Below are 15,196 nucleotides of genomic sequence, written 5' to 3'. Positions count from 1 at the left end.
TTACGTGATGAACAATTACAAAATAGAATAATCGCCAAACCTACCGGCGATTTACAGGAAGTGCTCGACGAACTCCTAACGTATGAGTCAACCGGGTATCGCGACCCCCCCCGCAGTAGCATGGCGGCAGCACCCGAAATTAACCAAGAGGGCTATGTGGACTGCGGGGAGGTGGATCAGCAGTGGGAGGAAGAGATCGCCGAAGTCTCCAGGCGATTCGGAAAGATGGCACCAAGACAACTCAGAAGCGAGGGGCCTGAACCTGGCCGCCGGCAACAACCCGCAACACCGCAAAGACCACCGACCGGGGCACAACGACCGTGGCGGGACACCGCAACCAGACCGTGCGACAACGACACCCAGAACCGATGTGGCAGCTGCGGCGGCAACCATCCCCGCGCTTCCTGCCGATTCCGCACCGCCAAGTGCAGGGCTTGCGGCAAGACCGGCCACATCCAGGCCATCTGCAGAAACCGCGTTCAGGACACCCGTCTGAACGAAGTCGATGTGTGGCCAGAGGGTAAGGTAACCCCCAATGCTAGTGGCAAGGAGACCCCTAGAACCCGGGTGAAATTTCCAAACCTAAGGGAGGTGGCCCGAGTCAATCGGAGACGGCGGGGAAGGGGGCACAATTTTCCGGACGGAAAATTAAAAATCACAGTCCTTCTGCAAGGGGTCCCTTGCAGAATGGAAATCGACTCAGGGGCTTCAGTGTCGATAATTTCCACTGAAACCCTTGAGAAAATTGAACAACTAAGCGGAAAAAGAATTCCACTTAGTCCAACAAATATTCAATTAATGGACTTCCAAAAAAGTCCAATAATCGTAAAAGGAAAGACCAGCCTTAGAGTAAACTTTAAGGGGTTTAAGGGGGTCTTAGATTTGATAGTTACGGAGGGGAATAGGACCAGCTTAATAGGGCTTAATTGGTTTCCTGCCCTGGGAATTTGGATAGGGGGAATAAATTCAGTGATTAGAAATAAGACCCTCGAATCCGTCTGCAAAGAATTTGCAGACGTATTCGATGGATCTCTAGGCAAGTACAAAGGGCCCCCCATTAATTTTAACCTAGACCCCTCAGTAAATCCAATCAGGCTAAAGGCCCGGAGGGTACCTTTTGCCTTAAAAGAAAAAATCGAGGCCGAGCTCGACCGGCTTGTAGGCCTCGGAGTTTTAGAACCTGTTGAGGGCGGTTTGTGGGAGACGCCGATTGTCACACCCCTCAAACCCAATGGGGATGTGAGAATCTGCGCCGACTACAAGGCGACCCTCAACATTGGAATGAAAAAGCATGCTTACCCGGTCCCGACGGTGAAGCAGGTCCTCGCCACGATCCAGGACGCCGCCATCTTCGCCAAGCTCGACTTGGCGCATGCGTACTTACAGTTGACTGTTTCCAAAGAGGCTGTAGAGGCACAGACAATTGTTACCCACAAGGGGGCGTTCCGAGTCCACAGACTGCAATTTGGAATTGCAGCAGCTCCAGGCATCTTCCAAGAAGTGATGGAGAGGACCTTAAAGGGCATACCTGGAGTATGTCCTTACTTTGATGATGTCCTAATAGCTGGAAAAGATGAAGGAATGTTAGTAGAGCGGCTGGAACAGGTACTGGGTAGATTTAGAAAGGCTGGATTAAAATTAAAAAAGGAAAAATGTAGCATAGGGGTTAAATCCACTGATTTTTTGGGGTTCAGGATTGACAAAAGCGGAGTCCACCCTACCCCTGAAAAAATTAAAGCAATAAAAGGGGCTCCTGAACCAAGGAACAAGGCTGAGCTACAGGCCTTCCTAGGCTTGGTAAATTTTTATCACACTTTTGTGCCACATAAGGCTGCCATTGCAGAACCACTGCACAGGCTTTTAGATAAGAAGACCCCTTGGCATTGGCAAGACAAGCACAAAGCGAGTTTCCAGACCTTAAAAGACATCCTTTCCAGTAGCTCAACTGTAACCCACTTTATAGAAAACAGACCAATCTACCTGGCGTGCGATGCTTCGCCTTATGGCGTTGGGGCAGTAATCAGCCATTTAGACACCCAGGGAATGCAAAGACCCATTGCTTACTACTCCCGCACACTAACCAAGGCAGAGCGGAACTATGCTCAAATAGACCGGGAAGCTTTAGCCATAGTGGCAGGAGTTAAAAAGTTCCACGACTACCTGTATGGCAGGAACTTTACAATACTGACAGACCACAAACCCCTGCTGGGACTGTTTACCACAGATAAACAGACTCCCCAAATTATGTCTCCCAGGATGCTGAGATGGTCCATTTTCCTCTCAGCATATTCATTTTCCCTCCAATACCGACCAGGTAAGGACATGGGTCACGCAGACGCTCTTAGCAGATTGCCCCTTAGCACAACAGAGGAGGACCCTGCCCCAGTGGGACAAGTAATGTCCCTACAAGATATTCCTGATCTGCCCCTAACTGCTAAAGACATAGCTGAGGCAACCAATAAGGACCTCATCTTAAGGAGAGTAATGGCCTGGGTCATGAGCGGTTGGCCCAACGCCAACCCGGACGTAAAATACAGTCCATTTTTCAGAAGGAAAGATGAACTATCAGTTCATATGGGTTGCTTACTCTGGGGAACTCGTGTAGTAATTCCAGAAATCCACAAATCAGCTATTCTATTTGAATTGCATGAGGGACACCCCGGAATAGTAAGGATGAAGGCCCTGGCTAGGAGTCACTTGTGGTGGCCAGGATTGGACCACAACATTGAGGAATGCGTTGCCAATTGCCATCTGTGCCAACGTTCCACGCCTGAACAACAACACATCCGCACACATAAATGGGAGCTAGCTAGGAATCCTTGGTCCAGGATTCATATTGACTTCGCTGGACCTTTCCAGGGGTTAACGTTCCTTGTAGTGGTCGACAGCTACTCTAGATGGCTAGAAGTAGTACCGGTCAGTTCAGTAACGGCAGGCAGAACAATACAGGCATTAAGGGGCCTCTTTGCCACTCATGGGTTGCCGGATTTAATAGTGTCTGATAACGGGCCACAATTCACATCTATTGAATTTCAGGATTTCCTCAAGGCCAACTCGATTAAGCATAAGACTTCTGCACCCTTCCACCCCTCCACCAACGGATTGGCTGAAAGGAATGTGAGGACCACGAAGGACGCGCTTAAAAGAATCATTCGAGGTGACTGGCATCAGAGACTAGCTGAGTTCTTGTTGGCTCAGCACACAACCCCTTGTTCGGTTACAGGGAAAAGTCCAGCGGAAATGAGGTGGGGCAGGAAAATTTTGACCAAGTTGGACAGACTACACCCTGACAGACTCGAACCAAACATTGAATTAGACATTCCTAACAGAACATTTGAAGTGGGGGACTTGATTTGGGCCAGGAACTACGCCCAAGGGGACAAATGGATTCCAGGGGTGGTAACTGAAATCTTAGGTCCCCTATCATACATCATTGAGGGGGAAGGGAATAGGATCTGTAAAAGACACATAGACCAGCTGAGGAAAAGATCTAGTGGGTGTGTGCCTGTTGAGGGGGACCAAAGCTCAGTAAGGGGAAACAGTACAGACAACATTAGGCCAGAAAGCGGTGTAGGGGTTGGGCAAGATGACACATTCCCTGATGCCCAACAACAACAATTCAGTCCAATTGATTGGGAAATACCCCTGCGAAGTAGGCCAGTGACCACTGAATCCCAAACACAACCTAATACACAAGGCAGTACATCTGAAGCCAGTAACCCAGAGCCCAGGTCTAGTAGTAACCAGCATAGTAACCAGCAGCCAAGCAGTCAACCAGGAAGAAGGGTCCCTAATAGCCAAAGTAACAGATACCCGTCCAGAATACATAGGCCACCAAAATACCTAATGGATTTTGTAAAGAAATGACACCAACTGGGGGGTAAGGGGTGTTGTGTATGTAAATAGTTAGCAATAAGCCATGGAAGAGATTGCAAACACAGTGCAGCTTTGCAAGGTTTAAAGCGGGAAAATAAGGTGCAATCATTGGACGCCACAACCAAGGAGCGGGAAAACAGACTGCTTGTATTGGTTACAGTTCAAACGCTTTCTCTATAAAAGGGTTGCAACATTTGACAGTTGACAGTTGACTTTGTGTATTCAATAAACTCGTTCTGTGTTAACCACTCTGAGTCCTCGTCAATTCGAACCAAACAGGTTGCCATTTCCTTCTCCAGTGGATCACATTTTGTCAGAACTCTCGGCTATGACCTGTCCGTCTTGGGTGGCCCTGCACGGCATAGCTCATAGCTTCATTGAATTACGCAAGCCCCTTCGCCACGACAAGGCAGTAATCCATGAAGGGGAAAAATGGGCTAGACATCTTATAAATGGGGACAGATGGAGGTGAATCCAATCAAGTGGCTGATTTGCTGGCGTGGTTGCTGCCATGGAGGGCTTTTTAATGGGTTCTTATTAGATGGTGGATTTTTAAAATTTTGTAAGTTGCCTGGAATCACCTATGTGTGAGTTGGGCAGCTGTATAAATTAATTTAATCAATAAAAGAAATAAATGAAGTGATTTTTGGATAAAGACCTATATAAAAGGACACAAATTCTGCATTCCTTAGCTCCCAACTATTCTCTTAAATCAAACTTACCAGCACTGGTCTTCATCACTGCTGATTTAGAAATCCAGAGTGCATGCTATGATCACCCTATCCAACAGGTGGGTTAAAAAAATGTCCAGTCATCACTCAATTGCTAGTCTATAATTATCACAAATTTATTACTTTATAGGTAAGCCTCTGATGCAATGTGTTATTCCAATACACAGTTATTAAGTGCAGTGAAATTGTGCAATCAAGATATACCTGATCCACTTCTTTATTTCAAATAATGCTTGTTTTGCTTTTCATTGTGAGTTTGAATGCTTGGCAATTGGATAGCTGATTCGATTCAGTTATCTGATAATGATTATATTTTGAAGAGTGTTGTATGGCATGGCTATAACTGTTTTGCCCGTATTACCATTTTCGATCCTGTGATCTGTACTCAAATGTCAAGAGGTGTAAGCCCTACATATTCCACAATAAGAAAACTCACACCAGGTATTAATGAATCAAAGCAAATCTTCTTAATTTGCTTCATCCTGTGCCTTAAAGTTTGACTACTGACTTTGTCAGAAGGTCGCAAAACATGATCACATGATCCCAGGACACTGCAACCATCATAGATATGAATCAGTTGCCAAGCATGCAAACTTTGATCGTGTAACCATGGGGATGCTCTAATGGTAATAAGTGTGAAAAATGGTCATAAGTCAATTTTTCAGTGCCATTGTAACTCTGAACAGTCACTAAATGAATGGCTATAAGTTGAGGACTACCTATATAGTAGTTGGATCTTGGTGTCATTACTGTGAATCAATCTTTGCTGCCTCTTGACTTCACAGTAGTGTGCAGGGATGGGAAAATGCATAAACTAGTAATAATAGGGATCCATAAATGATGCTCAGCTGAATCCTCAGAAAGTAGTTGTACTTTCTAATGATCTGAAAAATCTCTTCACTTCACTTCTATTGCAGGAATTTGGGCCAGCGCCTTTGCAGGCAATATAGATGACATGTGGGAAGATGCAGAGATTTCTCAGCTGAAATTCACAGAATCTGTGAAAGATGCCATCAGAATTGTAGGTAAAGAATATTATTTTCAGCATTTTTTTAAAAAAAATGTCTGTGAAGCATTTTCCTAATTAGGATTTCTCTTTTTTTACTGACCAAAAAGATACTGCCTGTTGCAATTATTATTTACTGTTACAAGCTCCTTTCCTGTGTTTATATAATATACAATGGAAGCTGTTCCTGTAAACATTTGGGGTTTGTTCCTACCACGGTCAAAAGTTGCTCAGGATAAAAGTCCTTTATTCAATATATACTGGAAAATGGATCTCTAGAACAATTCTAAATAACAGAACTAAGAGTATGCATTACAAAATGCATTACAATACTGGAATATTTAAAAAAGCATTTATAGAAACTGCTTGCATAAAGCCAATATTTTGCATTCCAGAAATAATCCAATATTTACTGCCATTTAACTTGTTTAATCTAAGGGGTGCACATTTTCTAACAGGTCAATGTGATTCTGTGATTTTGAAACCAAAAATAATTATAGTTTGTCTGCCTGCTATAAACATACATGATCTTATTTTTGAACTAGAGTATGATCAATATGAGACTGATACAATGACATACATATATTAAACATTTCACATATAATTTGGATGTGAAGTGTGGTAATTAATGAGAACCTTGATGGTTACCTTCTAGTACTTCCTGCAAAATGCATTGTATAGCTATTCCATCTTTCCAGATTGTCTTTGGTAAGAAAAATGGTAGTAGAAACTATTTCTTTACAACTAAAACATGATTTCCATAAAAAGTGCATGAATGCAGAAAGGAGATTGCTTGGAATATTTTTTTCCTACTGTTACATTTTTTAATGTTCATTCAAAATTTAAAAAAATCTGTCATTTAAATTTGTGTAGGTTTCCAGCCTTGTGTATACTTACTGAAAAATTTTAACTGAAGTTTTTTCTGAGATTCTTGAAAAAAGAACCATGTTTTCTTGAAAACATATAAATTTCAAATATAGCTTCTTAGTATCTCTTTTTCATTAACTTTGGTTCCATGAGGTTAAGTTGGTATATCTGCACGGCTAGCACAGTTTCAAGCTAATGTAGTTTATTCTACTCACAAGTGATGAAATTGGCTGTGTGTAATGGAATAATGTAACAGAGGTGACTTCAACTATGCAACCTTTTGTCTTCATTTTGCAGATGAACTGTTGGGTTCTCAGTCTCTTGACCCTTCACTGAAACAATCTCAAGGTATCATGCCAGGAGGAGTCTTTACACATTTATTTAGCAATTTAGTTAAATCACGAATCACCACAGGGGAAAATTTTAACTTTCTTCATGGACTGCGTCTTCATCGAAACTATGTGAATGATCAAGAATTTGTAGCATGGAAAGGTAATGCTGTGCATATGAATTTTTGCTGTAACGTGACTTTTGGGTCACAGAATTTCAAATATGAAATAGATGCTACCCAGGTTTATGCTGCTTTATAAGGACAAGTAAGGTAGTTTGTATTCTGCAACCATTGTAGGAAAAATTCTAAGATTAGAATCTAAAGAGGCTTTAACTTTATTGTACTTTGGATAGAGTGAATTGAAGTAGTAGCGATACAAGAATTCTGATTAATTCTATTTTCCAACTGAGAAACCTATATATAGACAAATCATGGCATTTTATTATTGAACTGGTTCTTTTGATGTAAGGGGGAGGATGTCCACAATCATCACAGTCAGTACAATCTACCTGTGAGTTACTGATGAAATCCTAGAAGGAGAAATACTTCCCTGGCTTTTAGTAGCTCCTAATCAAGAAAGAAAAGGAGTGGGGAATTATGAAACAGGTGGAAATCCAGACAAGGAAGAAAAGCAGATGGAAGCTGTGAGTTTGGAGGTGGGAAGAGTTCAGACATGGAGAAAGGATGGAAAAGAGAACCAGAAGAAGGGAATGGAAGAAGCACCTGAGTGTTCCAGAGAAGAGAGGAAGATAGGAAATGGACAAGGGGTTGGTGTGAGGGTTAACATGTGAACCAGTGATTCCCAGGCCAGAGATGCCCATTATGTAAGCCACCAAACATTGCATCAGGGAGCAGTTTAATCAGAAGACTGGGCAGAAGAATTAAGTTTAAATCCTTGATGTTTGAAATCCATTTATATCTTCTCACTGGCTGTGGGAAATATGACATCATTCTAGATTAATCACGGCTCAGGTGGCTAGATTCTGCTCATCAGCATTGGGGATTCGCCAGAAACAGAAATAAACATTTTAGATCTTTTTAATAATCTTTTAACTCAAGAAAATAGGGAAAAGCACTAGGCCACTTAGGTATGAATTAAATCATATCCCTGTTGAATATACAGTAGAGGTGACAAATAGATTTAAGGAATTAGATATGATAGACAGAGTGCCTGAAGATCTACGGACAGAGGTTCGCAACATTGTACAAGAGGTAGCAACTAAAACTGTCCCAAAGAAAAAGAAATGCAAGAAAGCAAAATGGCTGTCTGAGGAAGCTTTGCAAATAGCTGACGAAAGGAGGGAAGCGAAAGGCAAGGGAGAAAAAGAAAGATACGCCCAATTGAATGCAGAATTCCAGAGAAAAGCTAGAAGAGGTAAGAATGCCTTCTTAAATGAACAGTGCAAAGAAATAGAAGAAAACAATAGAATAGGGAGGACTAGAGATCTCTTCAAGAAAATTGGAGAGATGAAGGGAACATTTCATGCAAAAATGGGCATGATAAAGGACCAAAATGGCAGGGACCTAACAGAGGCAGGATTAAGAAGAGGTGGCAAAATTACACAGAAGAACTATACAAGAATGATCTTATTGTCCCTGATAACCACAATGAGGTGGTCACTGACCTCGAGCCAGACATCCTAGAATGTGAAGTAAAATGGGCCTTAGAAAAGCTGAGCAACAACAAAGCTAGTGGAGGTGACAATATTCCAGCTGAGCTATTCAAAATCTTAAAAGATGATGCAGTAAAAGTGCTACACTCAATTTGCCAACAAATTTGGAAAGCTCAACAGTGGCCACAGGATGGGAAAAGATCAGTTTACATTCCAATTCCAAAGAAAGGCAGTGCCAAAGAATGTTCAAACTATCGCACCATTGCACTCATTTCACATGCTAGTAAAGTTATGCTTAAAATTCTACAAGCTAGACTCCAGCAGCATGTGGATCGAGAACTACCAGAAGTACAAGCAGGATTTCGAAGAGGCAGAGGAACTAGAGATCAAATTGCCAACATACGCTGGATCATGGAGAAAGCTAGGGAGTTCCAGAAAAACATCTACTTCTGCTTCATTGACTATGATAAAGCCTTTGATTGTGTGGATCACAACAAATTATGGCAAGTTCTTAAAGAGATGGGAGTACCAGACCATCTTATTTCTCTCTTGAGAAACCTATATGCGGGTCAAGAAGCAACAGTGAGAACTTGACACGGAACCACTGATTGGTTCAAAATTGGGAAAGGAGTCTGGCAAGGCTGTATACTGTCGCCCTGCCTATTTAACTTATATGCAGAGCACATCATGAAAAAGCCAGGGCTAGATGAATCAAAAGTTGGAATTAAGATTGCTGGGAGAAATATCAACAACCTAAGATAAGCAGATGATACCACTCTAATGGCAGAAAGTGAAGAACTAAAGAGCCTCTTGTTGCGGGTGAAGGAGGAGAGTGCAAAAGTTGGGTTGAAACTCAACATTAAGAAAACCAAGATCATGGCATCTGGCCCTCTCAATTCCTGGCAAATTGATGGGGAAGAAATGGAGGTAGTGACAGATTTTATTTTCCTGGGCTCCAAGATTACCGCAGACAGAGACTGCAGCCAAGAAATTAAAAGACGCTTGCTCCTGGAAAGCAATGGCAAATCTAGACAGCACACTAAAAAGCAGAGACATCACCCTGTCAAGAAAAGTGCGTATAGTCAAGGCTATGGTCTTCTCAGTTGCAATGTATGGCAGAGAAAGTTGGACCATAAGAAAGGCTGAGCACCAAAGAATTGAAGCCTTTGAACTGTGGTGCTGGAGAAGACTCCTGCAAGTCCTTTGGACTGCAAGGAGATCAAATCGGTCAGTCCTAGAGGAGATCAACCCTGACTGCTCTTTAGAAGGCCAGATCCTGAAGCTAAAACTCAAATACTTTGGCCACCTAATGAGAAGGAAGGACTCACTGGAGAAGAGCCTAATGCTGGGAAAGATTGAGGGCAATAGAAGAAGGGGACGACAGAGAATGAGGTGGCTGGATGGAGTCACTGAAGCAGTAGGCATGAGCTTAAATGGACTCCAGAAGATGGTAGAGGACAGGAAGGCCTTGAGGAACATTGTCCATGGGATCGCGATGGGTCGGACACGACTTCACAGCTAACAACAACAATCTTTTATAATTAATTTTATTACATGTTTTTATCCAGCATTAGACTATACTCAATGTATTTCTATTGTCAGGTCAGTATGACTTAGTCTCTGAAGGTAGCTAAGTAAAACTAAGTAGACCTTGGTCACCCATTGATTACATCATTAATTGTAATATATTGCTATGTCTTCTTGTGTTTGGTTCTGTTTAGTTTTATTTGAATGTTTAATTTATGTGTTGGCCTTTGGCTGTAATAATAAATTGATTGATTCTAGATTAAAGATTCTAATCTGTTTGAACCATGCCTAAGGGTTGAGCTAATTAACTGAACCATGCCTCTTGCCAAGCCACCAGTTCAAAAGCATGCAAATGTGAGTAGATAAATAAATAAGATTTTGGTGGGAAGGCAACAGCATTCTGTGCACCTTCTAATCTGTTTGAACCATGCCTAAGGGTTGAGCTAATTAACTGAACCATGCCTCTTGCCAACCCACCAGTTCAAAAGCATGCAAATGTGAGTAGATAAATAAATAAGATTTTGGTGGGAAGGCAACAGCATTCTGTGCACCTTGGCATATAGAATTGTCATGCTAGCCACATGACCACAGAAGTGTCTTTGGAAAGCACTGGTTCCCTTGGTTAAGAAACAGAGAGATGTACTGCCCACTAGAGTTGGAAACAACTGGGCAGATGAAACCTTTACCTTTATGTCTTAGGGTTGAACTAATTAGCTGTTCCATACCTTAGGATTAAGCTAAAGTGCAACTCAGCAAAGCTGTGATTAACACCTGAGTACTGGTTGAGAATCCTAATAAACCCAATCTAACAAGGAGCAGCCTGACTTCCGGGCAAAACTGTTTCCAATCAGTTTTCATTTTTCATATGAACACACAGCACATTGATTTTCTTTTTCAGTTATCCTTTGACAAATCTGTTTCAATAATAATGATTTTGGGATATTTCAGGGACACATCTGGATGCTGTACCCAATCAACTGACGCCTGAAGAAAGCAGTCTGCATCTAGTGGATGGAGGATTTGCTATCAATTCCCCCTTTCCATTGGTGCTTCAGCCAGAGAGAGATGTGGATGTGATCTTCTCATTCAATTACTCTTGGCAAGCTCCTTTTGAAGTGAGCATTATAAATAAACTTAAAAGTAATGGCTTAGAATCCTCTGAATCTGCTATACCATATGTGAATATTGCTCTTTAATTCTAGTTTATGACAAGGCTTTATTACGGGACCATTGATAATTTCTGGGTCAATGCTCGAGTAACCCAAGTGCAATGACAAATATAGTAATTATTTATTAATTAATTTGTGATGCCAAGGATTGTGCCTGAGACTTTATATATACAAAACAGATATCCACTGAGCTATGGCTTTCTTCTTTTAAAGTTTTATTAAAGTTGCTTTAGCTTGGCTAGTTAGGTCTTACAATAGTTCCAGTTTGGGGTAACTTTAATAGAATTATAGAGTTGGGAAGGGTTAATTAAGCATCAAGTCTAATACTCTATTGATTGCAAGAATAGGTGAGAGAACCCACACCTTTCATGGTAGTTAATTCCACTGTCAGATATGCACTTTCTGTTAGGGTTTCTTGCTTTTGTTTTAAAAATCAGTCAGAATCTGCCTTCCTGTATGATAATCTGTGTAATATCCTTTTAAAATTAGATTTCCTTTCAGTCTTCTCAAGGCTAAACATTCTCAGTTCCTACAACCTTCAAAGCTTTTAGACCCTTGATTATCCTAAGTTCTCCAGATTTTCTGTATTATTATTGAAGTTTTGCACGCTGGATGAATTAATCAGGAGTCTGAAACATAGTGGAATATTATTACTTGTTATTTAGGAACTGTATTTGCTTTGATACAGTTCAAAATTGCATTTGCCTTTTTTGCTACTGTATCACACTGCTGAGTGATATTTGGTTTATTTATTTCTTTATATTTATTTTTTCACATTTTTGAACCGCCCATCTCCTGCAGTGCTATCTGCTATGTCACATTATTTTTCATACTGCCACGCCTAACATCCTTCATCACGCAGGTAGTCCTCTGTTAATGATGACAATTGGGATCACAATTGCCATTGTTAAGTAACAATGTAAAGTGCAATGTCATGTGATTGCACTGCTTACAGATTATAATTCCAGCACTGTAGGCTAGGGATCTGCAGTCTTGACAATCCTGGGAGCTGAAGTCCACATGTCTTAAAGTTGTCAAGGTTGCAGACCACTGCGGCAAAGAAGGTTACAGATGGGAATCACTTGACTCTGTGGACTCTGTGATGGCTGGTTGTTAAGAACCACTTGTTCAGCACTGTTGCATGGTAGCTGAAATGAGTAGTTATTGACTAAGGACCACTTCTGTTCCCTGCAACTGGTTTGTTTCCTAAATAAAGAACTCCGCATTTGTTTCTGTTATTTTTGAATCCTTCTTTCTTTTTTTTAGGGTATTAGCCACGGTGCTCAATTTTCTCTCATATGAAAAGTTACAGATTAACTGATATTCACTGCTTGGGACTGTACTACACCAAGACTGTACTACTTATGCTACAGTGACATATTGAGTGAACACTAAAGTAGTATCTGCTTCATTCTGTGAATAGTTCTCAGTTCATTCTCAGTCTTACCCTGGAAATGGTCTCTTCGGCAACTCTTTCTGCTGATGCTCATTACCTGAGTTCACTTTCTCAAAGAATTGTGGCAGTTACAAATACTTGGTTAATACAGTATTGGTTCAACATAATGTATTATTTCTTCCGCCAACTGGGAGTTTATTGTATTGGAAACTGTCCTGCTAAGATAAAACTCAATTGTGTTCATTTTCAAAATGTCAGCATAGCTGATTTTTAATTTAGTATATATTTGGAACTTTTCCTTATCTCATATCAGGTCTTGCATCAAGCACAGAGATATTGTGAAGAAAGAGGCATTCCTTTCCCACACATTGCTGTGACTGATAGTGATAAAAAGCAACCAAAGGAGTGTTACATGTTTTTGAATGCTACAGATCCCAGGGCCCCCATTATTCTTCATTTCCCCTTGGTGAACGAAACTTTTAAAAAATACAAAGCACCAGGTAAGTAATGCCTTGATTGACTGATTGATTGATTGATTATGTGCCATCAAACTGCTATCAAATTGTGGTGGCTTCACAAATTGATAGGACGATCTGTCCCCAACCTGCCTGTTCAGGTCTTCCAATGGTGCACTCACTCATCACTGCTATAATTGAGTCCATCCAATTTACTACTGGCTGTCCTCTTCTGTTTTTTTTTTTTTCTAGAAAAGTTGGGACTCTGAATAATGTGTTTAAATATGATAGTTTTAGCCTGGTCACGTGGGTCTTGAGTGAAAACTCTAGATTTGTTTTGTGCTCTGTTTTCTTGGCTATCTATGACATTCTCAAGTGTGTTTTCTAACACCAATGTTCAAAAGTGTCAATTATCTTGTTTTTTCAAAGTCCAAATTTTACTTCCATAGAGTATCACTGGGAAACCATTGCTTGCACAATTCTGTATGATTCTGGTCTTGTAAATTGATTATGAGCTATCAAGCCCTTTTTGATTCCTAGCATCCACATAGATAGAGATTCACCCTGATGGTCTAACTTGAACTTTATGGTACACTCATTACTACTGCAAGTGAACCCATCTATCTTGTTGTTGATCATTGCCTTTTTCTGTTTCCTTCCATCTTTCTCACCATTAGAGGTTTTTCCAGAGAGCTACGTCTTTGCATAGTGTATCAGAAGCATAATAAATTGAGCCTGGTGATTTGTTCCTTGAATAAGAACTGGTTGATTTATTCAATGACACACAGTATTCTCATGGGTCTTCTGAGCTCAAGTTTAAAAGTGTTAATACTCTTGTATTGTCTTATAGGCCATAGGAGGAACAAAATTACAATGAATGGCACAATTATTTCCAGTTTACTAAAATCACGGAAGGTCCAAGTTATTGATGTATTAAATTACATTGATTAATTAGAGGTATTAAGTAAAATGCCATACTACATTATAAATTACTTTTCATTAATTCTAATATCTTTATACATAAAATATTTTTATACATAAAAATAAGATGGAACTAAAAATGCAAGATTACTTTGTGTTGTTTTCATGTTTTGAAAAGTATAAGGAATACTCACCGGTTTTCTTTATCTATTTTCACAGAATGTGCAAATCCAATTCTATGTTATTTTAAGGGGTATTGGTGTACTGTATCTGCAGTATATATATGTTTATACAAGTTAGTGTATAAGGCCTCCATGAGAGAGGTAAAAAAAGTCAGGAATGGCAAATGTAACACTGAAGATTTGTCCCTTGTTATATATGCCACATGTAAGGTGCAATTAAAAGAAAGGCATACGGCTCTGATTGTACAGTCAACCATCTTTTTTGACTCTCTGTTCATCCCTGTATGAAAATGTGTGTTATGCATTCCTTTTTCTAAAATACTTTTAGAATCTTGCAACTTTCTTAATTGCTATTTTTCAACTTGCTTCTGAGTTAACAAAAGTAATGATTCAGTGGCAAATCTAGGCAAACTGCTCACTTTTCTTCTTCTCTTGTTCAAGGAATAAAACGTGAGACTGAAGAGGAAAAATCCTTTGGTGACTTTCAAATATATACAGAAGATAGTCCTTATAGTTCCACGAACCTCACCTATGACCCAATACAATTTGATAGATTGCTGCAATTAAACTGTTACAATATTATCAACAACAAGGATACGATTTTAAAAGCTCTCACTATGGCCATGATGCGAAAGAAGTTCAAGAAAAAGAGAAAATGACACACACACACACACATACAAACACATATAATTAGACTTGTTGGTAAAAGATGGATGACTAAGCACCAAAATGCTTAAGTAGTTGAGAAGACATATGGAGCTTATACTTTTCTAAGAAAGTTTAAAATGTGGAGTTTTTGCCCTGATGGCAGAGGCAAGTCAACTGTATGAGCAAGACTGATCAGGTGCAATTTTAATAGTCGCAATATTAAAATGTGTATTAATTTGTGTCTACTTTTCTTGTAAGTATCCTGTTTTGACTCCTCAGTTTTGTGTCAAAGAGAATTCCTTCCTGAAAAAAAGAGAGCAAAAGATAGCAGTATTTCTCAAATGTTTGCCATGGTGACACACACCTTGGCATGTTGTTTCTGATTTTGGCACCTATATTGTGCAGTACTACCCAGCTATATTGTCGAAGTAAAGGAGTTGGGAACTGTATGTGCCTGCCATTTGTTCTAGCACT

At 40.3% G+C, this 15,196-nt stretch overlaps 1 protein-coding gene across 1 annotated transcript in view; it reads left to right on the top strand.

Moving 5' to 3' along the window:
• LOC310636164 (cytosolic phospholipase A2 zeta-like) overlaps positions 1-14,930 on the top strand; it is a gene marked incomplete at its 5' end in the record, with an annotated part of 36,499 nt that extends 21,569 nt beyond the window's left edge. The window contains 5 exons of the mRNA XM_083355718.1: positions 5,525-5,632; positions 6,778-6,972; positions 10,900-11,066; positions 12,830-13,016; positions 14,516-14,930. Coding sequence (XP_083211844.1) covers positions 5,525-5,632; positions 6,778-6,972; positions 10,900-11,066; positions 12,830-13,016; positions 14,516-14,733 — 875 coding nt within the window. The 3' untranslated portion in view covers positions 14,734-14,930. The remainder of the gene's footprint in view (positions 1-5,524; positions 5,633-6,777; positions 6,973-10,899; positions 11,067-12,829; positions 13,017-14,515) is intronic.
• Between the last annotated feature and the right edge of the window lie 266 nt (positions 14,931-15,196).

Source organism: Vipera ursinii (genome assembly GCF_947247035.1).
Source record: "Vipera ursinii genome assembly, chromosome: 1".
Classification (NCBI taxonomy): domain Eukaryota; kingdom Metazoa; phylum Chordata; class Lepidosauria; order Squamata; family Viperidae; genus Vipera; species Vipera ursinii.
This window is presented reverse-complemented; position numbering and strand designations above follow the sequence as displayed.